At 39.7% G+C, this 27266-nt stretch overlaps 1 protein-coding gene across 1 annotated transcript in view; it reads left to right on the plus strand.

Moving 5' to 3' along the window:
• Positions 1–27266, plus strand: part of LATS1 (large tumor suppressor kinase 1) — a 43989-nt gene that overhangs the window by 587 nt on the left and 16136 nt on the right. The window contains exons 2-7 of the mRNA XM_004450825.5: positions 10645–11142; positions 14922–15069; positions 17354–18864; positions 21602–22184; positions 25765–25947; positions 26138–26244. Coding sequence (XP_004450882.2) covers positions 10792–11142; positions 14922–15069; positions 17354–18864; positions 21602–22184; positions 25765–25947; positions 26138–26244 — 2883 coding nt within the window. The 5' untranslated portion in view covers positions 10645–10791. The remainder of the gene's footprint in view (positions 1–10644; positions 11143–14921; positions 15070–17353; positions 18865–21601; positions 22185–25764; positions 25948–26137; positions 26245–27266) is intronic.

The raw sequence follows: 27266 nt of genomic DNA on the forward strand, positions 1-27266 counted from the left end.
TCTGGGGCGGGCGGAGCGGCCGCGGCTCGCTCGCCTCCCCGGCGCGAGGCGGCGGGGCTGTGGCCGCCGGCCCACGCCCTCCTCGCAGGCCTGGGTCCGGGGACTGGCCCGGCCGGGCGGGCGGCCGAAGCGGCCCGTGCGGGCCGAACCCGCCGTGGGCCATCCCCGGGACCGAGCCCTGCCCCGGGGAGCCGCGCCCGGCCTGCAGGGAGAGCCCCAGGCGTTGGGCCAGGGAGGAGCCACTAGGCCTGGGCAGAGCCCGCGGTGCTGGCGGCCACGCGCCCACTGTCCCCTGCGCATCCCTTCCGCCCACCCCCTCGCCCGAGTCCCGGGTGCCCGCAGTGCCCAGGATGGAAGGAACGCGAAAGGTGGTTCCGGGGGAACACAGAGAAAGAGCCCAGAGGGACCCGGCCTCGCGCACAACCGTCGCCGGATTTTCGGGTGCTGTTCCTAGCAGAAAGGGGTGGGCGAGCTGGAGGAGTTTTTTGGAAGGGAGGTGTGTCTGTGAATACAGACCATGGAGAAATGACAATTCAGAGAACATTTCCGTTTCAAAAGGAGCTGGTAGTTCCAAGGACGACTCTCAGGCACTGATTTAAACCCTCTACTCTGACTTCTCCGCTCGGAAGACCTTTTCTAAGGGAATAAAGTTTAATGTTTGTCTACTCTTTTATGTTTTCATGACTTTTGAAATATTTGTTATCGTCTTGAAGTTAATTTATAAATCTAGTAAGAAGTATAGGCTCTCACACACACAAATAAGCTTGGGAAATGAATCTGAATGCCCCGGATCATAAAGCTTGTCAGGCTTTCACGGATTAGTTTATTGAAGATTAAGAATGTTTAATTTCCTCCAGGAGAAAGGTAGGGCATTATAATTGGAATAAATGTTGTGTACTAAGGTACCTGCATTTGTAGTTGTTTTAGCTCAGGTTATTTCTTTCCTTTAATGAATTGACAGGTAAAATGGGCTCATTGATTCCCAAAGACAGGGTAACAATTTGACTGATTTAACAGTAAAACATGTAGCGTTGTGTTCCTTTAGAAACTAGATCATGCGTATTGCAGGGGAAGAAACATTCTTTCCAGTCCTGCATGTTGGTTGAATGTGCCTTGTCATTCTCCAAAAGCAAATTAAAAAAATAACTGCTGACATCTTTTGTATGATATCTGAATTCCAACCAATAGGTTAAGTATTTTTATATTTGTAATGCTAGTTTTACCTTGTTGTTCTGAATAAGCTTGGAATAGTCAAAACTCTGGTTACTTAGTCAGCATTCTGTTCTATTTAGGTCAGTGGGGCATTTTGTAGATCACAAAATTAGACATTTTTGTCCAATAGACATGGCAGTCATTTTTCAGCATGATCAGACAGTTAATTCTTAGAAAGTGAATTGGAGAAAATGTTGTCAGTATTGCACAGATTCAAACAACTATGACTATGAAGACCCTTGCTGCTAAAAAAAAGGTACAGTGCATAGTACTTTTGATATTCTCATAACCAATATATTCAAAGAATCGAGGCAGGCCATGTTTTTATAATCCTAGTACAACCCAAGGTAACACTTGGAAGTCTTATTATGTAGTGGTCCTGGTTCTATTCCTGAGCATTGGCAAGATACTCAACAGTACTTGTTTGCTTTTACTGACATTTGCATTTTTGATGGAAGTATGAGCTTTCGAGGAAATGGAGATTTTAAGTCTATTCAGTCTAACCAATTCAAATGCCCCTTCTAAGAATGTATGAGTCAAGATCTTGCCCTTTGGAAGCTCAAGAAATATGGAATGGAAAGAACCCTAGGCTGGACCAGAATATGTGCAGTTCATATGTAGAGTACAGCGGGCTCCATGACCTTGGGCTGGCCACTTTACCTTTTCTGGATCCTTGTCCTCATCTGTAAAAATATGATCTCCAGTATACCCTTTGCTTAGTGAATCTGTGATCTAGTTGGAAAAGTATGACAACATGGATAGGGCAAAAAAATGGTCAGATTTACTTGGACTCATGCAAAGTGTATTTGAAATTCAGAGATGGATAACAGCAGAGATTTCAGTGAAAGCTTTAGTGAAGGAGGCATTTGAATGAGGTCTTGAGGATTGGGTATAATTTCTTTTTATTTTATTATTATTATTTTTCGAGGTACCTTGGGCCGGGGATTGAACTTGGGACCTCAGGTGGGAAGCCAGCAGTCAACCACTGAATCACATCTATTCCCCTGAGTTGGTTTTTTCATTTGTTTTGCTTGTTTTTGTGTTTTTATGAGTCACCAGAACCAAATCCAAGACTTCCCCTTTGGGAAGCAGACACTGAACTACTTGAGCCAATCCGCTCCCTGGGTGTCATTTCTATAAAAGAAATATGGGAGGTGGACTTGGCCCAGTGGTTAGGACGTCTGTCTACCACATGGGAGGTCCGCGGTTCAAACCCCGGGCCTCCTTGACCCGTGTGCAGCTGCCCCATGCACAGTGCTGATGCGCACAAGGAGTGCCCTGCCATGCAGGGGTGTCCCCCGCGCAAGGAGTGCGCTCCATAAGGAGAGCCGCCCAGCGCGAAAGAAAGTGCAGCCTGCCCAGGAATGATGCCACACAAACAGAGAGCTGACACAGCAAGACGACAACAAAAAGAAACACAGATTCCTGTGCCGCTGACAACAACAGAAGCGGACAAAGAAAACACAGCAAATAGACAAAGAGAACAGACAACTGGGGAGGGGGGAGAAATAAATAAATCTTCAAAAAAAAAAAAAGAAATATGGCAGGGGCTCTTCCAAGAAGAATGAAAGAATGAGTAAAGATATAAAAATAGAAAAGCACAAGGTATAGTTGGAAAAGCAGAAGATATATTAGCTGACAGCAAGTAATTCGGTTAGGTTAGGTATAAGGATCATGTCCAGAAAGAGAAGGAGATAAGGTCGGAAAGAGATAAGATAATAACTGGGGAGTGGGTATAACTCAGTGATTAAGCACCTACTTGGCATGTACAAGGTCCCAGGTTCAATCCCTGGTATCTCCTAAAAAAAAAAAAAGATAATAACTTAACATTGAGCCAGATACGTGTTATAAACATTTGACATGTATTAAACTTATTTAATGCTCGTAACAGTCCTATGAAATAGGATCTACATTTAAGGATGAAGGAACTGAGGCACAGCTTGGCCAAAGTCACATAGCATGTAAGTATTAGAGCTGGGATTCATATCTATTCAGTTTGATACCAGAACTCTTACTCTAATCAGTAAATTAAAGGAGGCATGAAAGGTTCTGGAGTAGGGAAGTGACATGACCAGAACTGTTCATTAGGACATGTATGAATGTTCATACAGTCCATAGTAACTGGGTTAAAGAGGTAAGCTCTTTTACAAATGTAATGTAATTTAACTTAATTTCTCCATTTCATATTAGCAAAGATTAATAATTTTTTATAATGCCGTATCTTGTTGGAGGGGTTGTAAATTAGTATGCTTTTCTGGAAGGCAATTTGACAAGTTTGACAACAAGTATCAGAATTTTAATATGCGTTTTCTTTGACCCCTGCAGTTCCACTTCTGGGAATTTATCTTAAGGAAAATCCTCAAGGTGTATTTAATCACAAGGATTTTTTTGGGGGGTGGGGGGGATAGGTACTAGAGATTGAACCCAGGACTTCGACATGGGACACAGGCTCTTAACCACTTGAGCTGCATCCTTTCCCTGAGGATTTTTAGTTTTCCTTCTAGTGACATACATGACCTAAACTTTCCCTTTCACAATCACACCCACATTTCAGTGCTGTTAATTACACTCACTATAATGTGCTGCCATCACCGCTATCCATTTCCAAACATTTACAATCAACCTGATTACAAATTCTGCACCAATTAAGCATCAGTTCTCCATTCTCTACTCTCATTCTATCTTCTGGCAGCCTATATTCTAGATATTAACTCCATGAATTTGCTCATTACATTTAGTTCATATTAGTGAGATCGTACCATATTTGTCCTTTTATGTCTAACTTGTTTCACTCATCATAATGTCCTCAAGGTTCATCCATGTTGTTGCATGCATCAAGATTTCATTTCTTCTTACAGCTGAATAATCCATTTGTGTGTATGTATAGATACACAGCACATTTTGTTTATCCATTCATAGATTGGTTATGGATATCCAGTTCGTCCAGCACCATTTATTGAAGATACTGCTCTGCTGCACAAATTTTTCTTACTATTGGTTTTAAGACACATTCAGTTTCAGGAATATTGTGGAAAAGCATGTGTTTTAGTTTACCAGAGCTGATAAAACAAATACCGTAGACTGGTTGGCGTAAACAACAAGAATTTATTGTCTCACAGTTTTGGAGACTACAAGTCCAAAATTAGGGTGTTGGCAGGATCATGCTTTCTCTAAAGTCTGTAGTATTCTGTTGGTGGCTTGTTGGCTGGCCGTGACTCAACCTCTGCCTCTGTCACATGGCCAGCTCTTTCTCCATTTTTCTTCTACTTCTGTGTCTAAATTTCCTATGTTTATAAGGACTCCAGTCATGTTGGATTAGGCCTACCCTAATTCAGTTTGGCCTCACCTTAAGCACAGTGTCTTCAAAGAGCCTGTTTACAAATGGGTTCACATCCACAGGACAAGGGGGTAAGATTTTTCTCATGTCTTTGTGGGGAACATAATTCATCTATAACCATATCAAGGAAATTCGGTGTGAGTTGTCATGGAAACATGTTCATAATATTGTTATTATTTTGCTAGCATTTTGGGTCCTAAGCAGTGTAAGTGTAGCATCTAAATTCATAGATTCTGTGTTCCTTATTTCTAAGAATTAACCATCCGTTCCAGATGTGGCTTCTGGTGGTACAGAGACTGTGAAGTTCTCTCCCCCTCTCTCTCTCGTCTCTGTCTCTTTCGATCTTCTCCTCCCCTCCTATCTCCCTTCTTCTCTTTCTCCCTCTCCCTTTTCTACCCCCCCCCCCCCCACTTCTCACACCCCCTGTCACCACTGTATACAATGGTAGAAAAAAGGTAGGAGGACTATAAGCATTCTTATTAGAAAAGGGGGAAGAATGGGAGATAAACAGCAATTGCTGATCTACAGTAATTCTTGTTTTCTCCAGACAGATTTCACGAAAGCATCCAACAGCCCTGGAGGTAGGGGGAGACTCCTTGATTAGTCGTCTGTTATTCTCCATGACCCTCCAAGAACCTCTGGGAGGTTCTTTCCATTGTCTTCCTTGGCTACATGTGAAGTATGAGCATTGTGGTAATATTCCGTCTTTGGAAATTACAATTCTTTCTCAACTAGCTTACTTGGAACTTGGTGGCCCAAGGGTTTTGTGGTTTTTTTAAAAACAATTATTTATCCCTCTCCCTCCCACTGTTTGCACTCGCTGTCTGCTCTCTGTGCCAATTTGCTGTCCATTCTTCTGTGTCTGCTTGTCTTCTCTTTTTCTCTTTATGAGGCACCAGGAACTGATCCTGGGACATTCTGTCGTAGAAGAGAGGTGCTTAATTGCTTGAGTCACCTCAGCTCCCTGGTTTGTTTTGTCTCCATTGTCTTTCCTCTGTCTCTTTTTTGCATCTGCGCAGGCCAGCTTGCCTTTACCAGCAGGCCCCAGAAACTGAACCCAGAGACCTCCCATATGGTAAATGGGAGCCCAGTCAGTCCAACCCATCCACTTCCCCCCAAGGGTTTTAATACTTGAATAGTCAAAGACTTTTTAGTCTGAGCTTAAGGTTAAAACAAGTTTCCTCAAAGCTAGAATACTTTTTGATCTGATTGTTCCTCCTATGAGTAACAACCGAAGTTCATATCTATTAGAAACCTCATCTAAAAAGTTGAGAGCTTCCAATCCTCTTTCTTCACCTGAGGCTATTAGGTTTGAATGGGAAGGCTATACCCTTAACCTGATTTTTGCCACTGAGATCCTTTAGTCCACTACTTTCGGTGGGCATTTTTGTTCAAAGTCTCCTGTTCCTATATCTGTTTGGGATCTAGAAACAGTTACAATCTCTGCAGCAACCAGTCTGGGAAGCCAGATGACCCAAAAGAGTCGGGACTTAGTAGTTAGCTTCCCTAATTTTTGCACCTGCTTCCAACCCAGGACTAACCAGAGAAAACCAAATATGCTCTCCAAAACAATTACATAGGATACCCCACTTCTAGTTAACTTGGCTTCAGTTTCCCCATGCCAATAACTACCAATCAGAGCATACCTGAAGCCTTCCCTTTTTTCCCCCATAAAGCCTTCTCATCCCCCCTGCCTGCCTTCGAGTCTCGCCCATGTGCCAGTGATGGAGAGGCTGACTGCCTTGCTATAGCAAACTGAATAAATACCGTCTGCTTGTTCTCATTTGGATGGTCTTTGTTTTTTTCCATAATAATATTAGGCCATTTTTACATTAACAGAAAAATCCCAAAATACCAATAGCTTAACACAAAAGAGATTTCTTTCTGGTTTACATAAAGTTCAGTGTGTGGGGTGGTGGGGAGTGGACTTGCTCATATAAAGTCGGGTGGTGGCATGGGAGGAGGATACATGTTCCCTTTATATTTTAATGCATCCATCTCAAAAGGTGACCAAGGTTGCCAAAACATTAGAAGAGAAAGAGAGGTAGAGAAGCACATGCTTTTAACTGCCTCAGCCCAGAATTGACACATGTCATTTCTCCAGGGCTTTGGCTGAAACTAATCTGGGAAATGTAGGGAGTATGTGAATGTCATCTTTACCACAGTGCATTTATTACAAGTAGTTGGATAAAGATACATCATATTGCCCCTTTTTGAACATGATAAAATCAGAAATTCATCTTAAAATTGAAATGACTGTTTAAATGTAATGTTTGGTATTTCCCCCTGAAAAGGTAATGTTGAAATATTATTGTTTCATGGAAGTACTGGTTTTGTTAAAGAAATCTGTGATTTTAATGTATTTTGTATTTGAACAGGAATAATTTGTAGCAGAGCCATTCCAAGGCCCAGAATACTAGTCATTTTCTTTTTTTCTTTTTTTTAACTTTCTGTTTTAGAAAACTTCTAGTATCAATAAAAGTAAAGAGAATCATGCAGTGAATTCCCATGTACCCGCCAACCAGCTACAACAGTCATCAACTTATGGCCACTTCTGCCTCATCTATATCCCATCCATTCCACCCCTACACCAAATTATTTTGAAATACATTCCAGACATCATATTTTATTCATAAATATTTCCATGTGTAGATGTAAGCCATAAGGATAGAGTATTTCATTTGTATAAAACTAAAACACATTATCACACTCATACTAGAACTTAGTCATTTCTCTGGCCATTGTGCATTCACTTGGATGTTAATAATGTTCAAAATTACATTGTCAGAGTAAAGAGTTAGAGAATATAGGACTAGAATGGAACCTTTCTGGTCCAGCAATTTCTAAAGTTTGTTCCATAGAACATGAATCTCATGAAATGCTCTGGGGGGAGGAAAAATAGTTCTTTGGTCAGATAACTTTGGGCAACACTACATCCTCTTGTAAATTCCCATGACTATGAAAAGAATGAGATGTCAAATTTTGTGTATTATCCTATTTAGTTAACAGTAATAAATATTGGAATATTAGGTTAAAAAAATCTATGATCAAACTATTATAGTGATAATATTACTTTCCTGTGGTTGCTGTATGTAACAAGTTACCACAAACTGGGTCATTTAAAACAACAAAAAATTATTCTCTCACAGTTCTGGATGCCAGAAGTCCAAAATCAGTATCACTGGCCCAAAACCAAGCTGTCATCAGGGCTGCTCTCCCTCTGGAGGCCTGGGGAGAGTCTGTTCCTTGCCTCGTCCAGCTTCTGGTACCTGCAGCATTCCTTGGCTTGTGGCCACTGCACTCCAGTCTCTGCTTCCACGGTCACATTCCCCTTCTCTTCTGTGTATCTCACTTCTCCTCTCTTGTAAGATGCTTTTGATTGCATTTAGGGCCCACCTGGATAACCCAGGATAATCATTTCCCCATCTCAGCATCCTTAACTTAATCATATCTGCAAAGACCCTTTTTCCAAATAAGATAATACTTTCAGGATTAGGAGGTAATATCTTTTGGGGGGCTATTCAGCCTCCTATAGGAATTCTTTTGAGAAGGGAAGTGAATTGAATTATGAGGGATTTCTACTTTAAATATTTTTATAATATTTGAATTTTTCAGTAAGGGTGTATCTTGTCATAATTAGGAGAAAACAATGATATATTTCTAAAGAATATAAAAAGGGGATAAATTCCCTGTATTTCTTAGTTCAACAAATAATTTTGGACAACCTATATTGGCCATGCCCTACATTAGGGCCATGGGGGCAAATGCTGTACCTTGACAGAGAGAAGCAAAACTATGCTTCTTTTCTTCTCTATCAAGGAGAATGATTTAGAAATGCAAAATAACAACAATAATAACAAAATGATGGTTAACTTGGTGTTGAAACCCAAATTATATGAGATATTGCAAGAATTCCTAGAGAGAAGCGGATGTGGCTCAAGCGATTGGGCCTGTGTCGCCATATGGGAGGACCTGGGTTGATCCCTGGGGCCTCCTGGTAAAGGTGTGCTAGGCCCACCTGGCAAGCCAGGCCCACGCATGGAGCGATGCAGCAAGATGGTGACTCAACAAAAGAAGAGACACAGGGAAGAGTCAAGGCAAAACACGACAGAAACCAGGAACTGATGTGGCACAAGGGACAGGGTACCCCTCTCCCACATTGGAGGTCCACAGGATTGAATCCTGGGCAGGTTGCACTTTTGCCCATCCTTACAGGGCGCACTCCTTGCACGTGGGGCTCCCCTATGCGGGGGATGGCCCTGCGTGGCACGGCACTCCTTGTATGCATCAGCACTGCATGTAGGCCAGCTCCACATGGGTCAAGGAGGCCCGGCGTTTGAACCACGGACCTCCCATGTGGTAGACGGACGCCCTAACCACTGGGCCAAGTTCACTACCCTATGTCAATATATTTAGATAGAACTGTCTCATTCTTTTTAACATCTGCTTAGTCATATGTTCTGTAGATGTACTATGAATTACTTAATCCCCCATTGATGAGCATCTAGGTCTCTGTCATAATTTGCTGTTATGGACAATGCTGCAAGGAACATCCTACATTTTCATGCCATGTACAAATATTTCTTTAATTGCATTGCATTGTTTCTCATAATCCTGTTCAGTTCATAAGGTAGATGATATTGCAACCATTTGATCCCTCCAGAGACAGTTTCAGAGAATTAAATGCCCAAGTTCACCTTGATAGTGATTATCAGAACAAATATAGAAACCTATTTTTTTTCCTATTAAAATTGCTATACTTTTGTAGCACCTCTAGGATATTGACAAATGAGCATATATTCAGAAGAGCATGATTAAAATGAGGGACCCATTAAAGGAACTGGGTTTATTTAGAAGGTACATACTTATTGATTTGTTCAACATATATATTTATTGAGCACTCATTATATGCCAAGCTCTTTAATAGGCAGTCGACAGATTGTGGGTACAAAACAAACACGGTCTTCTTCGACTCTTGTGGAGCTTTTACTTAAGTGTGGGGAGATGGACAGTTAGCAAGTAAACAAAGAAAGTAATTTTAGATAGTGATAAGAACATCAAGAAAATAAAATAGGTGGCTAGGTGACCAGGGACAGGCTCTTTGAGGAAGTAGGTAACATAGATCTGAAGCCTAAGTGACAGGAAGGAGATATCTATATCTGTTTGTCTTTGGACTTCTTTATGTAATATGAATGGTGATTACATTTAATGAAAATAGAAATAGGCTCCCAGTAGATGATAACATTTCAAATCCCAGTTTACCACTGATGCACTATTTTACCTAGACTTTGAATCTCAGTTTCCTCAACTGCCAAATAGACACCTCACAGGGCATTGGGAGGATTAGGTAGGAATGTAGGCAAAATCACCTGGCACTGGCCCAGAGCAGACTCCGGGTGGACACTGAGGGTAGTTCATGGTGCTACACATAAGGAAAGCGTTTCTAACACTTATCACAGATGATAGCTGGAACGACTTTCTGGAGTTGGTGATTTTCCTCACAGTAGGGGCATTTAAGTAGACTTTGGGTAACTATTCTAACAGTGTATTGTGCAAGAGATTTGTGCGATAACTGAGGAATAAGGCAAGTTGGCCTCAAAGGTCCTTTCCCTGTGACACTCCACAGTTTGGGAAATAAACCAAAGCATCTGTTTTTGAAGGTTAAATGGGTCCTCTTGACTAGTGGTTTAAAAACCTTTGTTAAACAATGATACCTAAAGAAATCTTATACTTATGTCTAATTTGTGAAATATAAAATTGGAGCCACGTGGTGAACTTGACAGTGAGAAGTTGCCAGTTGCATTGTTCACTTAGTATTCCCATGCATTTATTTGTATTTACTTTATATGCTTATTAAGCACTCAAAAAAATTTTTTTTATCATTAGAACTTGAGCTAAATAAGGTAAATCTATTTTATAGATTAGGAAATAGGCACAGGGAGGTTAAGTAACTGTCCCTGATAATACAATAATCCTTAATGTAACCAGAACTATAAGCCAGGTCTTAATGCCCAAGTCGTTGTTTTTCTTTCTGATATGTGGTACTGCTTTATCAGTTAACCACTTTAAAGCTTTTATTTGTTTTTCTTTTGTAGGGTTCATTATTTAGATTGTAAAGAATTTTAACATTCTGGACGATTTCTGTGAAGGATCCTTTTCACTTTTGCTCAAGAGAAAGCTCTGAATCTACCAAGTAGCTCTTAAAGAAATCCTTTGTGGCAGTTATAGATATAGATGTTTTCATGAAGAGGAGTGAAAAGCCAGAAGGATATAGGCTAATGAGGCCTAAGACCTTTCCTGCCAGTAGCCACCCTGGCAGCAGCCGGCAAATGTTGCAAGAAATTCGGGAATCCCTTAAGAGTTTACCCAGACCATCCGATGCTGCTAAGGCTGAGCATAACATGAGTAAAATGTCAACTGAAGATCCTCGACAGGTCCGAAATCCACCAAAATTTGGGACGTATCTTAAAGCCTTGCAGGAAATTCGAAACTCTCTACTACCATTTGCAAATGAAACCAGCTCTTCCTGCCGGAACACTTCAGAAGTTAATCCACAAATGCTTCAAGATTTGCAAGCTGCTGGATTTGATGAGGTAAGAACTTTTAAAGACAGAAGAAAGGATTCTTCTGGTATTTATATTACTCTTGCCTAAATGTTTCCTTTAAGAGATTTTAAATACTCCATGTTAGAGAAATGGCTTTAATTTTGTCAAATAGTTCATGTGTTTTAGTGCACTGTGTACTCCATCAGCAAGGAGATTGTGTTTATGATTCCATTAATTGTTAAAACAAAGCAATTATTTCTTTTGTTTCCTCTGCAGTACCGAGCCCTAAATTCTTGAGTTTCTGGGATTTAAAGAGACAGTCATAAAGTCAGAGACCAAGTGCAATTGAAGAAAGCCGCAGTTGAGAGTAGGGAGATGACATTTGTTCATGTGAAATATGAACCAAGATGAGTTAAGTGGCTGTTGCAGAAATAATAGCTCCAATAATATGAAGTTTAACTTTATAGTAGAGAGAAGGGACATAATCATGGATTTGATATGCATTGCAGAAAGCAGTTATGTTCACCTCACTGTCAGGCCAAATCTTAAATTCACAAAACCTAAAAGATGACATGTTAATTAATCCCCAAGAACTTCAGAGTTTAATTTTAATGAAATTTAAGTTCAGGCTAATTATACTAAGTTGGCCAAAGAGGTGCTGATGCAAAGTACCAGCAATCTGTTGACTTTCTTTTTCTTTCTTTCTTTATTTATTTTTTATTTATTTCTCACCCCTTCCCCACCGCCCCCAGTTTTCTGCTCTCTGTGTCCATTCGCTGTGTGTTCTTGTGTCCACTTGTATTCTTGTCAGTGGCACCAGGAATCTGTGTCTCTTTTTGTTGCATCATCTTGCTGCATCAGCTCTCCATGTGTGCAGCACCACCCTGGGCAGGCTGCACTTTTTTCATGCTGGGCGCTCTCCTTACGGGGTGCACTCCTTGCGGATGGGGCTTCCCTACGCAGGGGACACCACTGTGTGGCACGGCACTCCTTGCACACATCAGCACTGCACTGGGCCAGCTCATGATACGGGTCAGGAGGCCCTGGGTTTGAACTCTGGACCTCCCATGTGATAGGTGGATGCTCTATCCATTGAGTCAAATCCACTTCCCTATGTTGACTTTTATAAAAGGGTATTTATTTGGGGTAAAAGCTTATAGTTACAAGGCCCTAAAGAATCCAACTCAAGGTTATTTCCTTACCAAACTCCATTGCCACCTGTTGAAGCAAGATGGCGGTGATGTCTGCAAGAGTTCAGCCTTCCTCTTCCCTCTTAAGGCTCTGTGGGTCAGCTTGTTCCAGTCTCAGCTGTAGGCTGGCATCGGGCTCGCCTCTCTTCTGGGGCTCATTTCTTTCTGGGCTCAGCTGCTCTGTTCTCTTCACAAGGTCAGCTGTAAACATCAGGTGAATGGCTCCTCTCTCTTCCCAGGGCCTCTGTCATGTCTGTGGAGCTGTCTTTCTTCCTCCATGTATCCTCCATGTATCCTCTGTGTATCTGCTTCTGTGTGTCTCCTTGATTGAATGTCCATTTATATAGCCCACAAAAGGGGTGGATGGGAACTCAAAACTGAATCACCTTAATAAAGTGGTCAAATCAAAGCCCTAATCTTAACATAATTTAATCCAACAAGGGGGGGGTAGCTACTCTTAAAATCCCTTCACTGTTGTTAATATTTACAATTATTGCTGCTGTACTTAATTTGAAAATGAGAACATATGTGTTATAGTCAAAGATCTGAAAAGGAAATTTACAACTGTCTGAAAAGGAAATTTACAACTGAATTAGGAAGAAGGAATATTATTCTTTGGCCTATTCTATTTGTTTGATCAGTATCATTTTTATACTTAAGTCTTCTAAAAATATTGAGAGAGGAAACAAAGAGAACCTGAGATAATGTTTTCCTTGTTAGTAGTTTCTTTTTCAGGTGATAAAAAGTTTTGGTATTGGATGGTGGTGATGGTTGCTCACATTATAAATGTAATTAACAACACTGAATTGTACCTTAAAAATGGTTAAAATGGCTAATTTTATGTTATATGTATGTTATGAAAAAAATAAAAGTAAATGCAGGAATTATTTTTGATTATCTGTAAATTACTTTGTGCATTTTTTTTCTCTTTTCTACTTTTGCCTTATTAAAATATTCTAATAAAAATAAATAAATAAAAGCCAGCACAGTAATCACCAAAACCACTGATTGAAATTCCAGTACATTTAGCAAGAATATGGTTCTCATAATATTGAGAAATAATGATGGTTGCCCATTTTCTTATCAACTGAGATTGCACTACTATGTGGAAATAGCATAAATAGACTTAGAGTTCTCTTGATTTAACTAGTTTTAAAATTAAACACTCCTTGATGAATTTTAATTTTGGGTGGTTTGTATTATTTAAAATTTTACATGTGAAGTGAGACTTACCAGTTTCTTGGTATTTTACTAGTTCAAATTTGCAAAGTCTCATTAGAATAAAATATGACCACAGTGCACCTTTGTATCAATTAGGTTTTGAGTTTGGTTGCTTTTAACAAAAGAACAAATAATAATGCTTTAAATGAGATGGATGCAATTTTATAACAAACCATGGTTTGGTCTCTTAAAGATGTCAGAGCCTTGAACTCTTATGATTCTCAGAATTTTCCTTTTTGGTGACAAGATGGCTACTGTAGCACAGCTCTAGGACACAGGGTGCAGAAAGGAACAATACCTAAGTTGGAGATAGCAAAATTCTTTCAGAAACCTTTAGGCAAAACTGGCTTGTGTCTACTACGGCTGTAAGGAAAACTGCTAGTAACAAAATCAGTAACTTTTCTAAGAACCAGCGAATGGGTCTTGGGTAGGCAGCAAGTCTCTGCCCCAGCCTTTCTCTGGTTGGTCTCATATACATTTCCAATCATTTCACAAAGGAGGCTCATCTGTCAGTAGCCTGTTGACCCATTAGTCTTACCAAGACATTTCTCATTTTAAAATGCCTTTTGAAATACTAAATCCTGTAGGGCAAGTAAGTAGCTCCCTCTCTCTTGTGAAATGCAGGCCAGCACACTTTCACTGTGACATTTTATGTGTTTCCATATAACATAAAGGGCAAGGAACAGGGCAGGAAGACAGCTCCAGGCACTGTACTTATGCGCTTTACATGTTTTCAGCATATTGCAGATGAAGAAACTGAGGCTGTGAAATGTTAAATAACTTAACAGAAGTCACACAGTTCTAAAGTGGAAGAGCTGGAATCCAAACCCAGATCTGTCTGACACCAAATCCCCTGCTTTTTTGCACCATATCACCTACCTCCTAAATTCTTCATCACATAATCTTATATTCTCTATAAATATTTTTCTTCTAATGTTTGTCCTTTATTTATTTCTCTATTAGTACAGTTTTCTGAAAATGTAAGCTCTAACTGGATAGGATTCAGAACTGCGTAGTTCTTTCATTCGTATACAGAGTGTTTGATAAAATATTTTAACAATATAAAATAGTAGTTTCCAGTATTTTGTTTGATACCTTTTAACAGCCCATTAGTCTCTGTATTTGTTTATATAAGAATGAAATTAAGAATGAGAAATAAACAATGAAGTTGCTATGATAGTACTAGGAAGAAGTTAATCCTAGAAGGAAACGGTAATAAATTGCATAAAGGTACAAATGTTTTAAAATATTTGAAGGCTTTGTTATTTTCTGTAGTAATTTGAGATTGGATGGATTTTTATAATAGTTACAAACAGGATATTAATGTTATAGTCTGGGGGACCTATCCATAATTATGAATTCCTTTGGTGGAACTCATTATTTACGATTTCAATTTTATTTCTTTAACCATATCAGGATATGGTTATACAAGCGCTTCAGAAAACTAATAACAGAAGTATAGAAGCAGCAAGTGAATTCATTAGTAAAATGAGTTATCAAGATCCTCGACGGGAGCAGATGGCTACAGCAGCTGCCAGACCTGTTAATGCTGGCATGAAATCAGGTATCAATCAAACATTTCTTTCTAGTCTCTTTCATGGTATAGTTTTAAAATACTTAGGTATATCAAATTTAATTCTTAGAAATTGTTAAAACAGCAGGGACAGCAGTCTATGCTAGGGTTAGTGATAAAGCTGGGTGAATGACATGGTAGGTTTAGGCTTAGCTGACTGCCTGGGGAAGGTGAGCTGGAGCCTGGTGGGCCACCGGATTTGTCTGGCTTGCCCAGAATGATCGCTTTCCATGAAGCCATAGAATAAAATACTGCCTCTTCTAAGTGAAGGTAGGGTGTTCAACTGAATATTCTAAGCATTTACCATTTTTTTCCATAGGTGTTATTAAATATATTTTTTACCAGGATGACTTTGACCTTTGAGTTTTACAGGGGTTCTTGGTTGTTTTCTTTTTAATGGTGATAAGTGTTTTATGTATGTTGATCTCTCAGCCTAATACTTTGTTTTCTTTACCTTTGTTCTTCTTGAAAGAGCTCTCCTACCCCAATATACTTGTATAGTTTCATTTTTAACATTTAAATCTTTAATCCTTCTGAAGTGTATGCTTATATTTATTGTATTTTATATAAATATATTTTAAATATATTTTTTCCTGAGCTGCCAGATTACTGTATTTTAAATATTTCATTTTCTGACATTGTATATTTTCTGGCCTATTTCATTTATTTGGAAATTTCATAAGGTATCAATTTTGCAGAGACCAGACTCTGAAAAATCTATACCTTATTTAGTATTCAACTAATTATTCCCTACTGTCTTTTGTCTGTTTTTAAAAGCCCTTCTGAATATATTGAAAATTATTTGCTGTATCTATCAAAATTATAAATGAATATAACTTATGACTCAATAATGCTACTTCTTTAAAAAAAAAAAAGTATTTTATTTATTCCCTGCCCCCCCTTGCCACTTGCACTCTGCTCTCTCTGTCCATTTGCTGTGCGTTCTTCTGTGTCTGCTTGTCTTCTCATCTTTCCTTTTTAAGAGGCACCAGGAAATAATCCCAGGACCTCCAGCGTGGGAGAGAGGCATTCAATTGCTGGAGCCACCTCAGCTCCCTGGTTTGTGGAATCTTTCATTGTTTTTCCTCTGTGTCTCTTTTTGTTGCGTCACTTTGTTGCATCAGCTTGTGGCATGGGCCTTTCTCCATGGCTCAGGCCAGCTCCCCTTCACAAAGAGCCCCTGGGAATTGAACACAGGATCCCCCATATGGTAGATGTGAGCCCAATCACTTGAACCACATCTGCTTCCCAATAATACCATTCGTAATAATTTATATACAGATACGTTTGCATATATATATATATATAAAATGATACTTGTATAAAACTCTTCAGTGCTTCATTTTTTTTCTATAATGCTGAAGACTAGAAATAACCTAAATGTCCATCAAAAGGAGAACTGATTAAATAAATATGGGGGCTGGGAAGTGGACTTGGCCCAGTGGTTAGGGCATCCATCTACCACATGGGAGGTCCGTGGTTCAGACCCCGGGCCTCTTTGACCCATGTGGAGCTGGCCCATGCGCAGTGCTGATGCGCTCAAGGAGTGCCGTGCCACGCAGGGGTGTCCCTCGCATAGGGGAGCCCCACACGCAAGGAGTGCACTCTGTAAGGAGAGCCGCCCAGTGCGAAAGCAAGTGCAGCCTGCCCAGGAATGGCGCCACACACACGGAGAGCTGACACAGCAAGATGACGCAACAAAGAAACAGATTCCCATGCTGCTGACAACAGAAGCGGACAAAGAAGATGCAGCAAATGGACACAGAGAACAGACAACTGGGGCGGGGGGTGGGGGGAAGGGGAGAGAAACAAATAAAAAATAAATCTTTAAATAAATATGGGGTACAACTAGTTATAAAACTGATCTCATTAAAAAAGAGTAAACATTTTATATACAGATATAGAATCTTTATTGTCGTGTTTTTTTTTTTTTAAATGAAAAAACCTGGGCACAGTAGTATGTGTAGTAGGTAGACTATCTACTTGTATATTCCTAAAATATCTTACTGATGACATTGGTTACATTCAAGGAAGGAATTTGATTGGCTGAGGGACAGAGGTGGGTATCCTTTTGTACCTCGTGAATTTTGAGCCATGAGGATGTATTAGTCAAAAATAAGCAAACTTTTAAAAGGTAAAATGAAATCATTTACTGAAATTTGATTTTTATGATTCTCGACAAAATTGGGTATCATTTAGTAGCATTAGAATTCTAAACTAAATATTTCAAAAATAAGATGCTGAAACCTATCTTTTCTCTCTTTTATGACCATAGGGAATGTGCAACAACCAGTTAACCGCAAACAAAGCTGGAAAGGTTCTAAAGAATCCTTAGTTCCTCAGAGACATGGTCCACCCTTAGGAGAAAGTGGGGCCTATCGTTCTGAAAGTCCCAACTCCCAGACCGATGTAGGAAGACCTTTGTCAGGGTCTGGTCTGACAACATTTGCTCAGACTCACTCTAGCAATGGACAGAGAGTGAACGCCCCACCACCACCTCAAGTGAGGAGCGTCACTCCTCCACCACCTCCAAGAGGCCAGACTCCCCCGCCGCGAGGAACAACTCCGCCTCCCCCCTCCTGGGAACCAAACTCTCAAACAAAGCGCTATTCTGGGAACATGGAATATGTAATCTCACGAATCTCTCCCGTTCCACCTGGGGCATGGCAGGAGGGCTATCCCCCACCTCTTAACACTTCCCCAATGAATCCTCCCAGTCAGGGACAGAGAGGCATGAGTTCTGTTCCTGTTGGTCGACAGCCAATCATCATGCAGAGTTCTAACAAATTTAACTTTCCACCAGGCAGACCTGGAATTCAGAATGGGAGTGGTCAGACTGATTATATGATCCACCAAAATGTTGTCCCTGCTGGCGCTGTGAATCGGCAGCCACCCCCTCCCTATCCCCTGAACCCAACCAATGGACAGAGCCCTTCTGCTTTACAAACAGGTGCATCTGCTGCTCCTTCATCATACACAAATGGAAATGGTCCCCAGGCTGTGATGGTGCCAAACAGAAATAGTCACAACATGGAACTTTATAACATCAGCGTACCTGGACTGCAAACATCTTGGCCTCAGTCAGCCTCTGCCCCGGCCCAGTCGGCCTCAAGCAGTGGGCATGAAATCCCTCCCTGGCAACCTAACATACCAATGAGGTCAAATTCTTTTAATAACCCATTAGGAAATAGGACAGGTCACTCTGCTAATTCTCAGCCTTCGGCTACAACAGTGACTGCTATCACACCAGCACCCATTCAACAGCCTGTGAAAAGCATGCGTGTATTAAAACCTGAGCTTCAGACTGCCTTAGCACCTACCCACCCTTCTTGGATACCACAGCCAGTCCAAAATGCTCAGCCCAGTCCTTTTTCTGAGGGGACCACTTCAAATATGACTGGAATGCCACCTGTTGCTGAAGCTCCAAACTACCAAGGCCCGCCCCCACCTTATCCAAAACATCTGCTACACCAAAACCCGCCTGTTCCTCCATATGAATCAATCAGTAAATCTAGCAAAGAGGATCAGCCCAGCTTGCCCAAGGAGGAGGAGGGTGATAAAGGTTATGAAAATGTTGATAGTGGAGATAAAGAAAAGAAACAGATCACAACTTCACCCATCACTGTTAGGAAAAACAAGAAAGATGAAGAGCGAAGAGAATCTCGTATTCAAAGTTACTCTCCTCAGGCGTTCAAGTTCTTCATGGAGCAACACGTGGAAAATGTACTCAAATCTCACCAGCAACGTCTACATCGTAAAAAACAATTAGAGAATGAAATGATGCGGGTAAAACCTTTTACAATGTCCATTTTTATACTTGATCATCTGTTTGCATAGTATTTATGTTAAAATACTGTGATCCTATATTTTTCTCATTTTTGCTAAACATAATATCAAGCTTTTAAAAGTGAGTAAACATTAAGATGCTTTTGACGATAAGATCTTATTTTAGTATTTCAACATTTACTCAAAATTTCCTTTAATAAAATTCTTGTGTAAATTAAGAATATAACAAAGTATACAGTTTAGGTGTAAATAATCCTTTTATATGGAAATTGGAGCAAGGTTTTGCACGTTATAATATTTTTTAAAAAGCTAGAAATACCTGGGTCCTATCTCTTGATACTCTTATGAAAGATTTATTTTTCGTTTCACTAAGTTTTTGGGCATGGGTTTATTCATCATGTAGATCTTATTTGAGAGTCTGTCAGAAATGTCTCCCGTCAGGTATTTCCCATTAAGAAAAATGTTTTGAAATTATTAAGTCAAATTATATTAAGAAAATCAAAATAAGTGAACTCTCATTTTAGATTAATCTGTGTTGTGATTCCACAACACTTCACTAGTTGTCACACACTTCACTAGTTGTCTTGAGATATTTTGTTGGTACTATCATTATTACTGTTTTTATCAGATGCTTAGAGTTTCAAAGTTTGACTTCTAATCTTACATCTCTCACTTAGGTTCCATGAGGTTTAAATTTGTGAATGAACTTCCTCACATAATTGAGAGAGCCATTCTTTTAAAATGGTTTTTCTAAATCTGTTTTTTAGTTGTTATTCCTGGTAGAAATTGAATTTTGTTAGATGAGAAATACCATGAAAATCTGTATGATTTATGCATATTTTAGCTCTTAGGATTTCTTACTGCAATCTGTCTGTATGTATTTTCTTAGTTTATTTTTCCTTTTTCCTCTTTCACTTTCACTAATAGCTGATTTAAACTTTTATGGTGTTGGAAGCTTTGCTGACTTCTGTAGCCTCCATTACTGTGTAGGCAAGTAAGACTTTAAGAGAAACAGTTCTATACTAAGACTGGCATGCCACCCTTCTTAAAAGATTTTGCATGCAAATGCGCATCCTAACAGAAGCATGAGGTTGCTATATTTCAGTTAGCGTTGCATTTCTAGAATTAGACGCCACTTTTCCAATTCTATTTCCAGTTGAGTTCCTTTTCTGTTTAAATCCTTTAATTAGTTCTTGATTAATTAGCCAATAATAAACTGTTCCTCTTTTCTAAGTCTAGCTACTCCATAGCAATTTATTTTATTTTATTTTTAAGATTTATTTTATTTATTTCTCCCCACCCCCTTGTTGTTTGCATTTGCTGTGTCTGCTTGTTGTGTGCCGGTCTTCTCAGGAGGTACTGGGAACTGAACCTGGGATCTCCAATGCAAGAGGGAGGTACCTAGTCACCTGAGCCACCTCCACTCCCTCTCTAATGTGCCTTTTATCTCACCTGTCATGTCTTTCATTCCCATGAGCTCTGTTACATTTCTGTCCAGGTTTTCAAATGCTTCTTTGTGCTTGTTCAATGTCATCTTTTTTTTTTTTTTTTTAATTTCTCCCCCGCTCCTTGTTTTTTGTGCATGCTGTCTGCTATATGTGTCCATCCGCTGTGTGTTCTTCTGTGTCTGCTTGTCTTCTCTTTAGGAGGCACTGGGAACTGATCCTGGAAACTTCCAGAGTGGAGAGCGGTGCTCAGTAGCTGTGCCACCTCAGCTCCCTGGTCTGCTGCATCTCCCAGTATCTTTCCTGTGTCTTTTTTTGTTGCATTATCTTGCTGTGCCAGCTCTCTGCATGGGCCAGCTCTCCGCTCAGGCCAGCTCACCACGTGAGCCAGCTTCCCTTCACCAGGAGGCCCTGGGAATCAAACCCTAGACCTCCTTGATAGTAGATGGGAGCCCAATTGCTTGAGCCACATCTGCTTCCTTCCCTAGCAATTTAGAAGTTGTTGTTTTGTTTTTATCTGCTTTTTTAAATGTATCTTCATAAGTCACACTGACTGTTCTTAGAAATGTTCCAAAATATCTAAACAATACTCAGTAACACAACAGGTCATCCTTTTTAAATAAGGTAGGAGAAACCCTTTGCATTTTGCCTTAGTGGTAGGCTGTGAGTCCCATCCTTACTCTAATGCCCTGAAAAAGATGTAAGGAAAGACTTACTATTGACTATTGTCTATTTCTTGAGAATAGGAAAAAGGGGGTGAGATTAAAGAAAGTATTCTGCTATTCTTTATACATCTATTTTTTTAAGAATAAATGATCCTGAAGTGGAATAATTTCTTTTCATGAAGGATAAAATGAAAGAAAGAAAATTTGAGGCCTAGGCATTCCACAAAGGAGAGTCATATCATGAAGGCAATCTAATCATATAATTTGAGATGACTATGCATGGAGAGATAGATGAGAATGCATGTTAACAGATGTTTGTTTATTGCACAGTGAGAACCTTTTTTTGAGTGCACTAGAGAGGAGTAGAAAACTGACCTTTGACATTCTCTTTTCCTTGCTCCCAACAGCAGAATCTGTCTGTATACTCACCTGTATATCCTGTTAACTATCCTTAAGCTGCGCGTTTGATCATTAATCCTCTCTGAAATATTTTCTAAATTTCTAACATGCTTTATTAAAAATTATTGCACCATTTAACCTTTAAATATATGCCTGAATTTTTACAAGATTTTTCTTAATACTCAAAAGAAGATAATTCCTCATTTAATATTTTGTTTATTTGCCTAGGTTGGATTATCTCAAGATGCCCAGGATCAAATGAGAAAGATGCTTTGCCAAAAAGAGTCTAATTACATCCGTCTTAAAAGAGCTAAAATGGACAAGTCTATGTTTGTGAAGATAAAGACACTAGGAATAGGAGCATTTGGTGAAGTCTGTCTAGCAAGAAAAGTAGATACTAAAGCTTTGTATGCAACAAAAACTCTTCGAAAGAAAGATGTTCTGCTCCGAAATCAAGTTGCTCATGTTAAAGCTGAGAGAGATATTCTGGCTGAAGCAGATAATGAGTGGGTGGTTCGTCTATACTATTCATTCCAAGATAAAGACAATTTATATTTTGTAATGGACTACATTCCTGGGGGTGATATGATGAGCCTATTGATTAGAATGGGTATCTTTCCAGAAAACCTGGCACGATTCTACATTGCAGAACTTACCTGTGCAGTCGAAAGTGTTCATAAAATGGGTTTTATTCATAGAGATATTAAACCTGATAACATTTTGATTGATCGTGATGGTCATATTAAACTGACTGACTTTGGCCTCTGCACTGGCTTCAGATGGACACATGATTCTAAGTACTATCAGAGTGGTAAGTAAAACCACAAAATTTATCTTAGTTTTTTCATGTTCCTGTGCTTTATTACTGCAGTAAAATGTAAGCTGGCACCAGTACTGGGTGGGGAGCCCAGAGCTGTGTCAGGTGTTGACTGTCAAACTTAGGTGGATCCTTTAAACACTTACACCCATAAAATGAAAATGAATGTTAGATTTGATTTCTAAATATCATTATTTTTTAGTTAACCCCTTTACATTTTGTAATTTTGAAAGTAGTCATACAAATAGTAACATTTAAAAAATAATTATAAATTGAAACCCCATACCCTGCATTCACCTTAAGAATTTGATCATTAGTATCTTAGAAATTCCTAAAGCAATCTTTTCTGCTTCCCTCCTCCACAGAGATAACAATTATTTCAGAACTTGGTAATCAATTTCTTACTTTTCTCTATACTTTTACCAGCTATTTATTTCCCTAAACAAAACATTATTTCATTTTGCTTACTTTAAAAAAACAAAAGATTTATTTATTTCTCCCCCCCTCCTTTGTTTGTTCATCTTTTTTTAGGAGGCACTGGGAACCGAACCCGGGGCCTCGCATGGGGGAGGGAAGTGTCCAGTTGCTTGAGCCACCTCTGCTCCCTGTTTGTTGTGTCTTTCATTGTGTTCCTCACTGTGTCTCTTTGTTGTGTCAGCTTGTTGCATCAGCTTGCCAAGCCAGCCTGTCGCGTCAGCTCACTGTCTTGCTTGTCTTCTTTAGGAAGCATCGGGAACTGAACCCGGGACCTCCCATGTGGTAGGCAGGAACCCAGGGGCTTAAGCCACATCTGCTTCCCTATTTTGCTGTTATTTAAATGTCATCATTCTGTATGTATTCTTCTGTATTGACCTCTTTTATGTGTTTGAGTTTCATCATGTTGTTGCGTAACATTTATCTTCCCTGTTATTTTGTATTCCATGGTCTGATTATGATGCAACTTATTTAACCTTAAACACTTTATGTACATGATTCTTTTTAATTCTTTATAATGTCATTGTGAGGCAAGATGAAAAAACAGGCCTAGATTAAGTAACTTGCCCAAGATCAGATAGAAAATAAGTGTAAGGACTACGCTTTGAACCCAAGTTTATCTGATTACAGGGCCCATGTTAATTCTACTATACCACACTGCCTCCCCAAGATCCCTTAAAGCGCTAATGGAAGTGTAAGTGGATCTAACATTGGTTGAATATTTATTATGTACTATGTGAACTACATACATTCTAATTTAGTGCTTACAACAATCTTCTGAGGTAAGTATTATTAGTCTCCTGTGCCTCTGTGAACACAAATAGATTAAAACATTAAATGGATAGAACTGAGACACCTGAACTTACTTCGGTTTTCAGCATAATGTAATTCATTGTCCCTGAAACCATAGACGCGAGAAGACAGTGGTATACAATTAGGATACGGAAAGCAGTGTCCCAAGTAATTCAGGTTATTTCAGACCATTTCTGCCTGTTCTTTAGGTATTTTTCTGGGAGAGAAGTAAATCCTCTGTCTCTCTAATCCTCCATCTTCCCAGAAGTCCTTGGAACTCTTCTTAAAAGCCTGATTCCTATACATATTCCAGTCTTCTGATTGAAATCTTTGCTGTAAGGTGGATTTCTGTATTTCAATTAAGTATCCCAGGTGATTATTAAATTAGCTTAATTTGAGATGCATTTTTCTAGGTAACTTCACCTAATCCTGTAGCTTTAAATGCCATCTATATGTCAGTGACTCCCAAATCTCTCTCTCTGTACATGGCTGCTTCCTGAAATTCCTGATTTCTGTATCCAGCTGCTTGCTTGATATTTTCACATGGACTTCTAATAGGTCTTTCAAACTTAACATGACCGAAAAAGAATACTCAATGCCTCCCATATCTGTGTCCCCCCATTCATCTTCCCCATTTTAATAAATTATACCACCAACACCTGCCCAGTTATCCTTGATTCTTTTTTCCCAATGCTTTCACACCTAATCGATCAACAAGTCCCTTTCCTTCCAGTTATAAGCTAGGTCTTAAATCAGTCTACTTCTCTCCATCTCCACTATCATCCTAAAACGAGTTCACTGTAATAGCCTCCCTACTGATCTCTGTTTTCACTCGTCTCCCCCATAATCTCTTCTCCACACAGCAGCTGAAAGGTTGTTGTTTTTTAGCTTGTCATTCTCTTGCTTCAGACTCTCCAGTATCTTCCACTGTACTTGGAATAAAATACATGCCATTTCTCTTAGCTTACAAACCCACGTGCATTAGCTCCTGCTACCATCTTTTCTTTACTAAGTCACCAGCCACACCGGTCTTTTCTGTTGCTGCTGTTTCTGTGTGGAAACCTTGCCCAAATTATGCCTCCCTACCCCATTGTTTGCGCTCACTGTGTGCTCTCTGTGTCTGTCTGTTGTGTGCTCTCTGTGTCTGCTCATCTTTAGGAGGCACCGGACCTAGGACCTCTTATGTGGAACCCACTTCTGCTCCCTGCTTGTTGTATTTCTCATGTTTCCTCATGTCTCCTCGTTGCATCATCTTGTTGCATCATCCTGTCACATCAGCTCACTATCTTGTTCATCTTCTTTAGGAGGCATGAGGGAACTGAACCCAGGACCTTCCATCTGGTAGGTTGGTGCCCAACTAATTGAGCCACATCTGCCTTCCCTTACCCAGATTTTCAAATGTTTGGATCCCTCTTGTTTTTTACATTTTAGCTTAAATGTCACCTACTCATTAGGTGTTCCTCAACTACCCAGTATATATATCTTTTTATCACTATGTTTCTTATCTATGTATTTTTTGTTTCTTTCTCTAATGGAGTATAAGCTTCCTGAGAGAAAAACCTTGTATTTCTTATTCACCATTGTCTTTATTATTCAGATATGTATTTGAAAGTTTATCTAGAGTAGTATCAGAAAGCAGTCTGAATAACAAATTTTTAATCCTACCTATTCATGATTCATACTGTCATCATTTAACATTGAGTACTAGGCTAATTTTTCTTAATATAAGGCTTGTCCAAAAAGCAAGCTCTAGTTGGTGATAAATGCCATTGGTGATTTGGTATACCTTACATCTTACCATGTCACGAGGGGAAAGTGTTCCTAGCCCTAAACCGTGATGTCAAAACACTAGACGGATTTTAGGTGTACTCTTGTCCTTGTTTTTATTTTATTTTATATTTTTATTTCTTTTTTTTTTAAAGATTTATTTATTTATTTTTAATTCCCCCCCTCCCCTGGTTGTCTGTTCTTGGTGTCTATTTGCTGCGTCTTGTTTCTTTGTCCGCTTCTGTTGTGGTCAGCGGCACGGGAAGTGTGGGCGGCACCATTCCTGGGCAGGCTGCACTTTCTTTTCACGCTGGGCGGCTTTCCTCACGGGTGCACTCCTTGCGCGTGGGGCTCCCCCACGCGGGGGACACCCTTGCGTGGCAGGGCACTCCTTGCACGCATCAGCACTGCGCATGGACCAGCTCCACACGGGTCAAGGAGGCCCGGGGTTTGAACCGCGGACCTCCCATATGGTAGACGGACGCCCTAACCACTGGGCCAAAGTCCGTTTCCCTATTTTTATTTCTTTTTTCTGGTACAGGTGACCATCCAAGGCAAGATAGTATGGATTTCAGTAATGAGTGGAGTGACCCCTCTAACTGCCGATGTGGAGACAGACTGAAGCCCCTAGAGCGGAGAGCTGCACGCCAGCACCAGAGATGTCTAGCACATTCTTTGGTTGGGACTCCCAATTATATTGCACCTGAAGTACTACTACGAACAGGTAAAGCATTTATTTGTTTCATAAATATCTTGATATGCTTTTAGGCCAGCTGAAACTTATACTAGGTTTTCAGGTTTATAATAAAACTATTAATTTTACAGTACAGATTGGTGATTTAATATTTGATTTTTTTAATCCTTTACTTTTTTAGAAGAGCTTATAAATAACTGAATTTGGTATCTTATTTTAGGATATACACAGTTATGTGATTGGTGGAGTGTTGGTGTAATTCTTTTTGAAATGCTGGTGGGTCAGCCTCCTTTCTTGGCACAAACACCATTGGAAACACAAATGAAGGTAATGTATAGAATCTATGTAGTAACAACCCACTCATTTAGAGATGGGATTTTTGATCATCTCAGTCCTTAAGAGTACATGAAAATGTTCATAACTTTTGATCCCCATTAATAATATGGCCTTTTGGAATTTATTTCAAGGAATATTATCAAAATTATCAAAAGGAAAAAATATATATCAACATTGTGTAAAGATAGTGTGGATATTTATAGCAGTAATGAAAACTTGGTAACTAAAGTGGCTATGCAATGGTGAAAATTAGGATGCCTATAAAGACAAAGGAATGTACAGTCTTAAAATAATCTTGAGAAGCCAAATAATCTTGGCTCAACCAGTTGGGCTCCTGTGTACCATATAGGAGGTCCAGGGTTCAATGCCCAGAGCCTCCTGGTGAAGGCGAGCTGGCCCACACGGAATGCTGGCCCATGGTGGAATGCCGCCCCACGAAGGAGTGCCCCCTGCATGGGAATGCCACCCAACAAAGGAAAGCCACCCCGTGCAGGAGTGCTGGCCAACACTGAGCAGTGGTGCAGCAAGATGACACAACAAGAGACACAGAGGAGAGAAAATAAGAAGACGAAGCAGAACAGGGAGCTGAGGTGGCGCAAGAGAGTAATCACCTCTTTCCCACTCCAGAGGGTCCCAGGATCAGTTTTTGGAGCCACCTAATGAGAATACAAGCAGACACATAAGAACACAGTGAATGGACACAGAGAGCAGACAACAAGGGGAATGGGGAGGGGGGTGGGAATAAATAAAATAAATCTTTAAAAAAATAATAATCTTAACTATGTGGAAGAAATTGGCATACATATAAAATATTAAGTGAAAAGATTAAAACAAAAATCAAATTACCAGATTTTGTATGTCCTTTACGTTCAAGTACATTAAAACTTACTGTATTATTAAAGACTAGAAGGGGAACATACAGAAATTAATAACTACATTAAGGAGACAGAATTTAAGGAACAGTTGTCACTTTTTCTTAAATTTTCTATTATGTTCCAAAGACGATTCCATAA

This window comes from Dasypus novemcinctus, chromosome 28, assembly GCF_030445035.2.
Source record: "Dasypus novemcinctus isolate mDasNov1 chromosome 28, mDasNov1.1.hap2, whole genome shotgun sequence".
In the NCBI taxonomy this organism is placed as follows: Eukaryota; Metazoa; Chordata; class Mammalia; order Cingulata; family Dasypodidae; genus Dasypus; species Dasypus novemcinctus.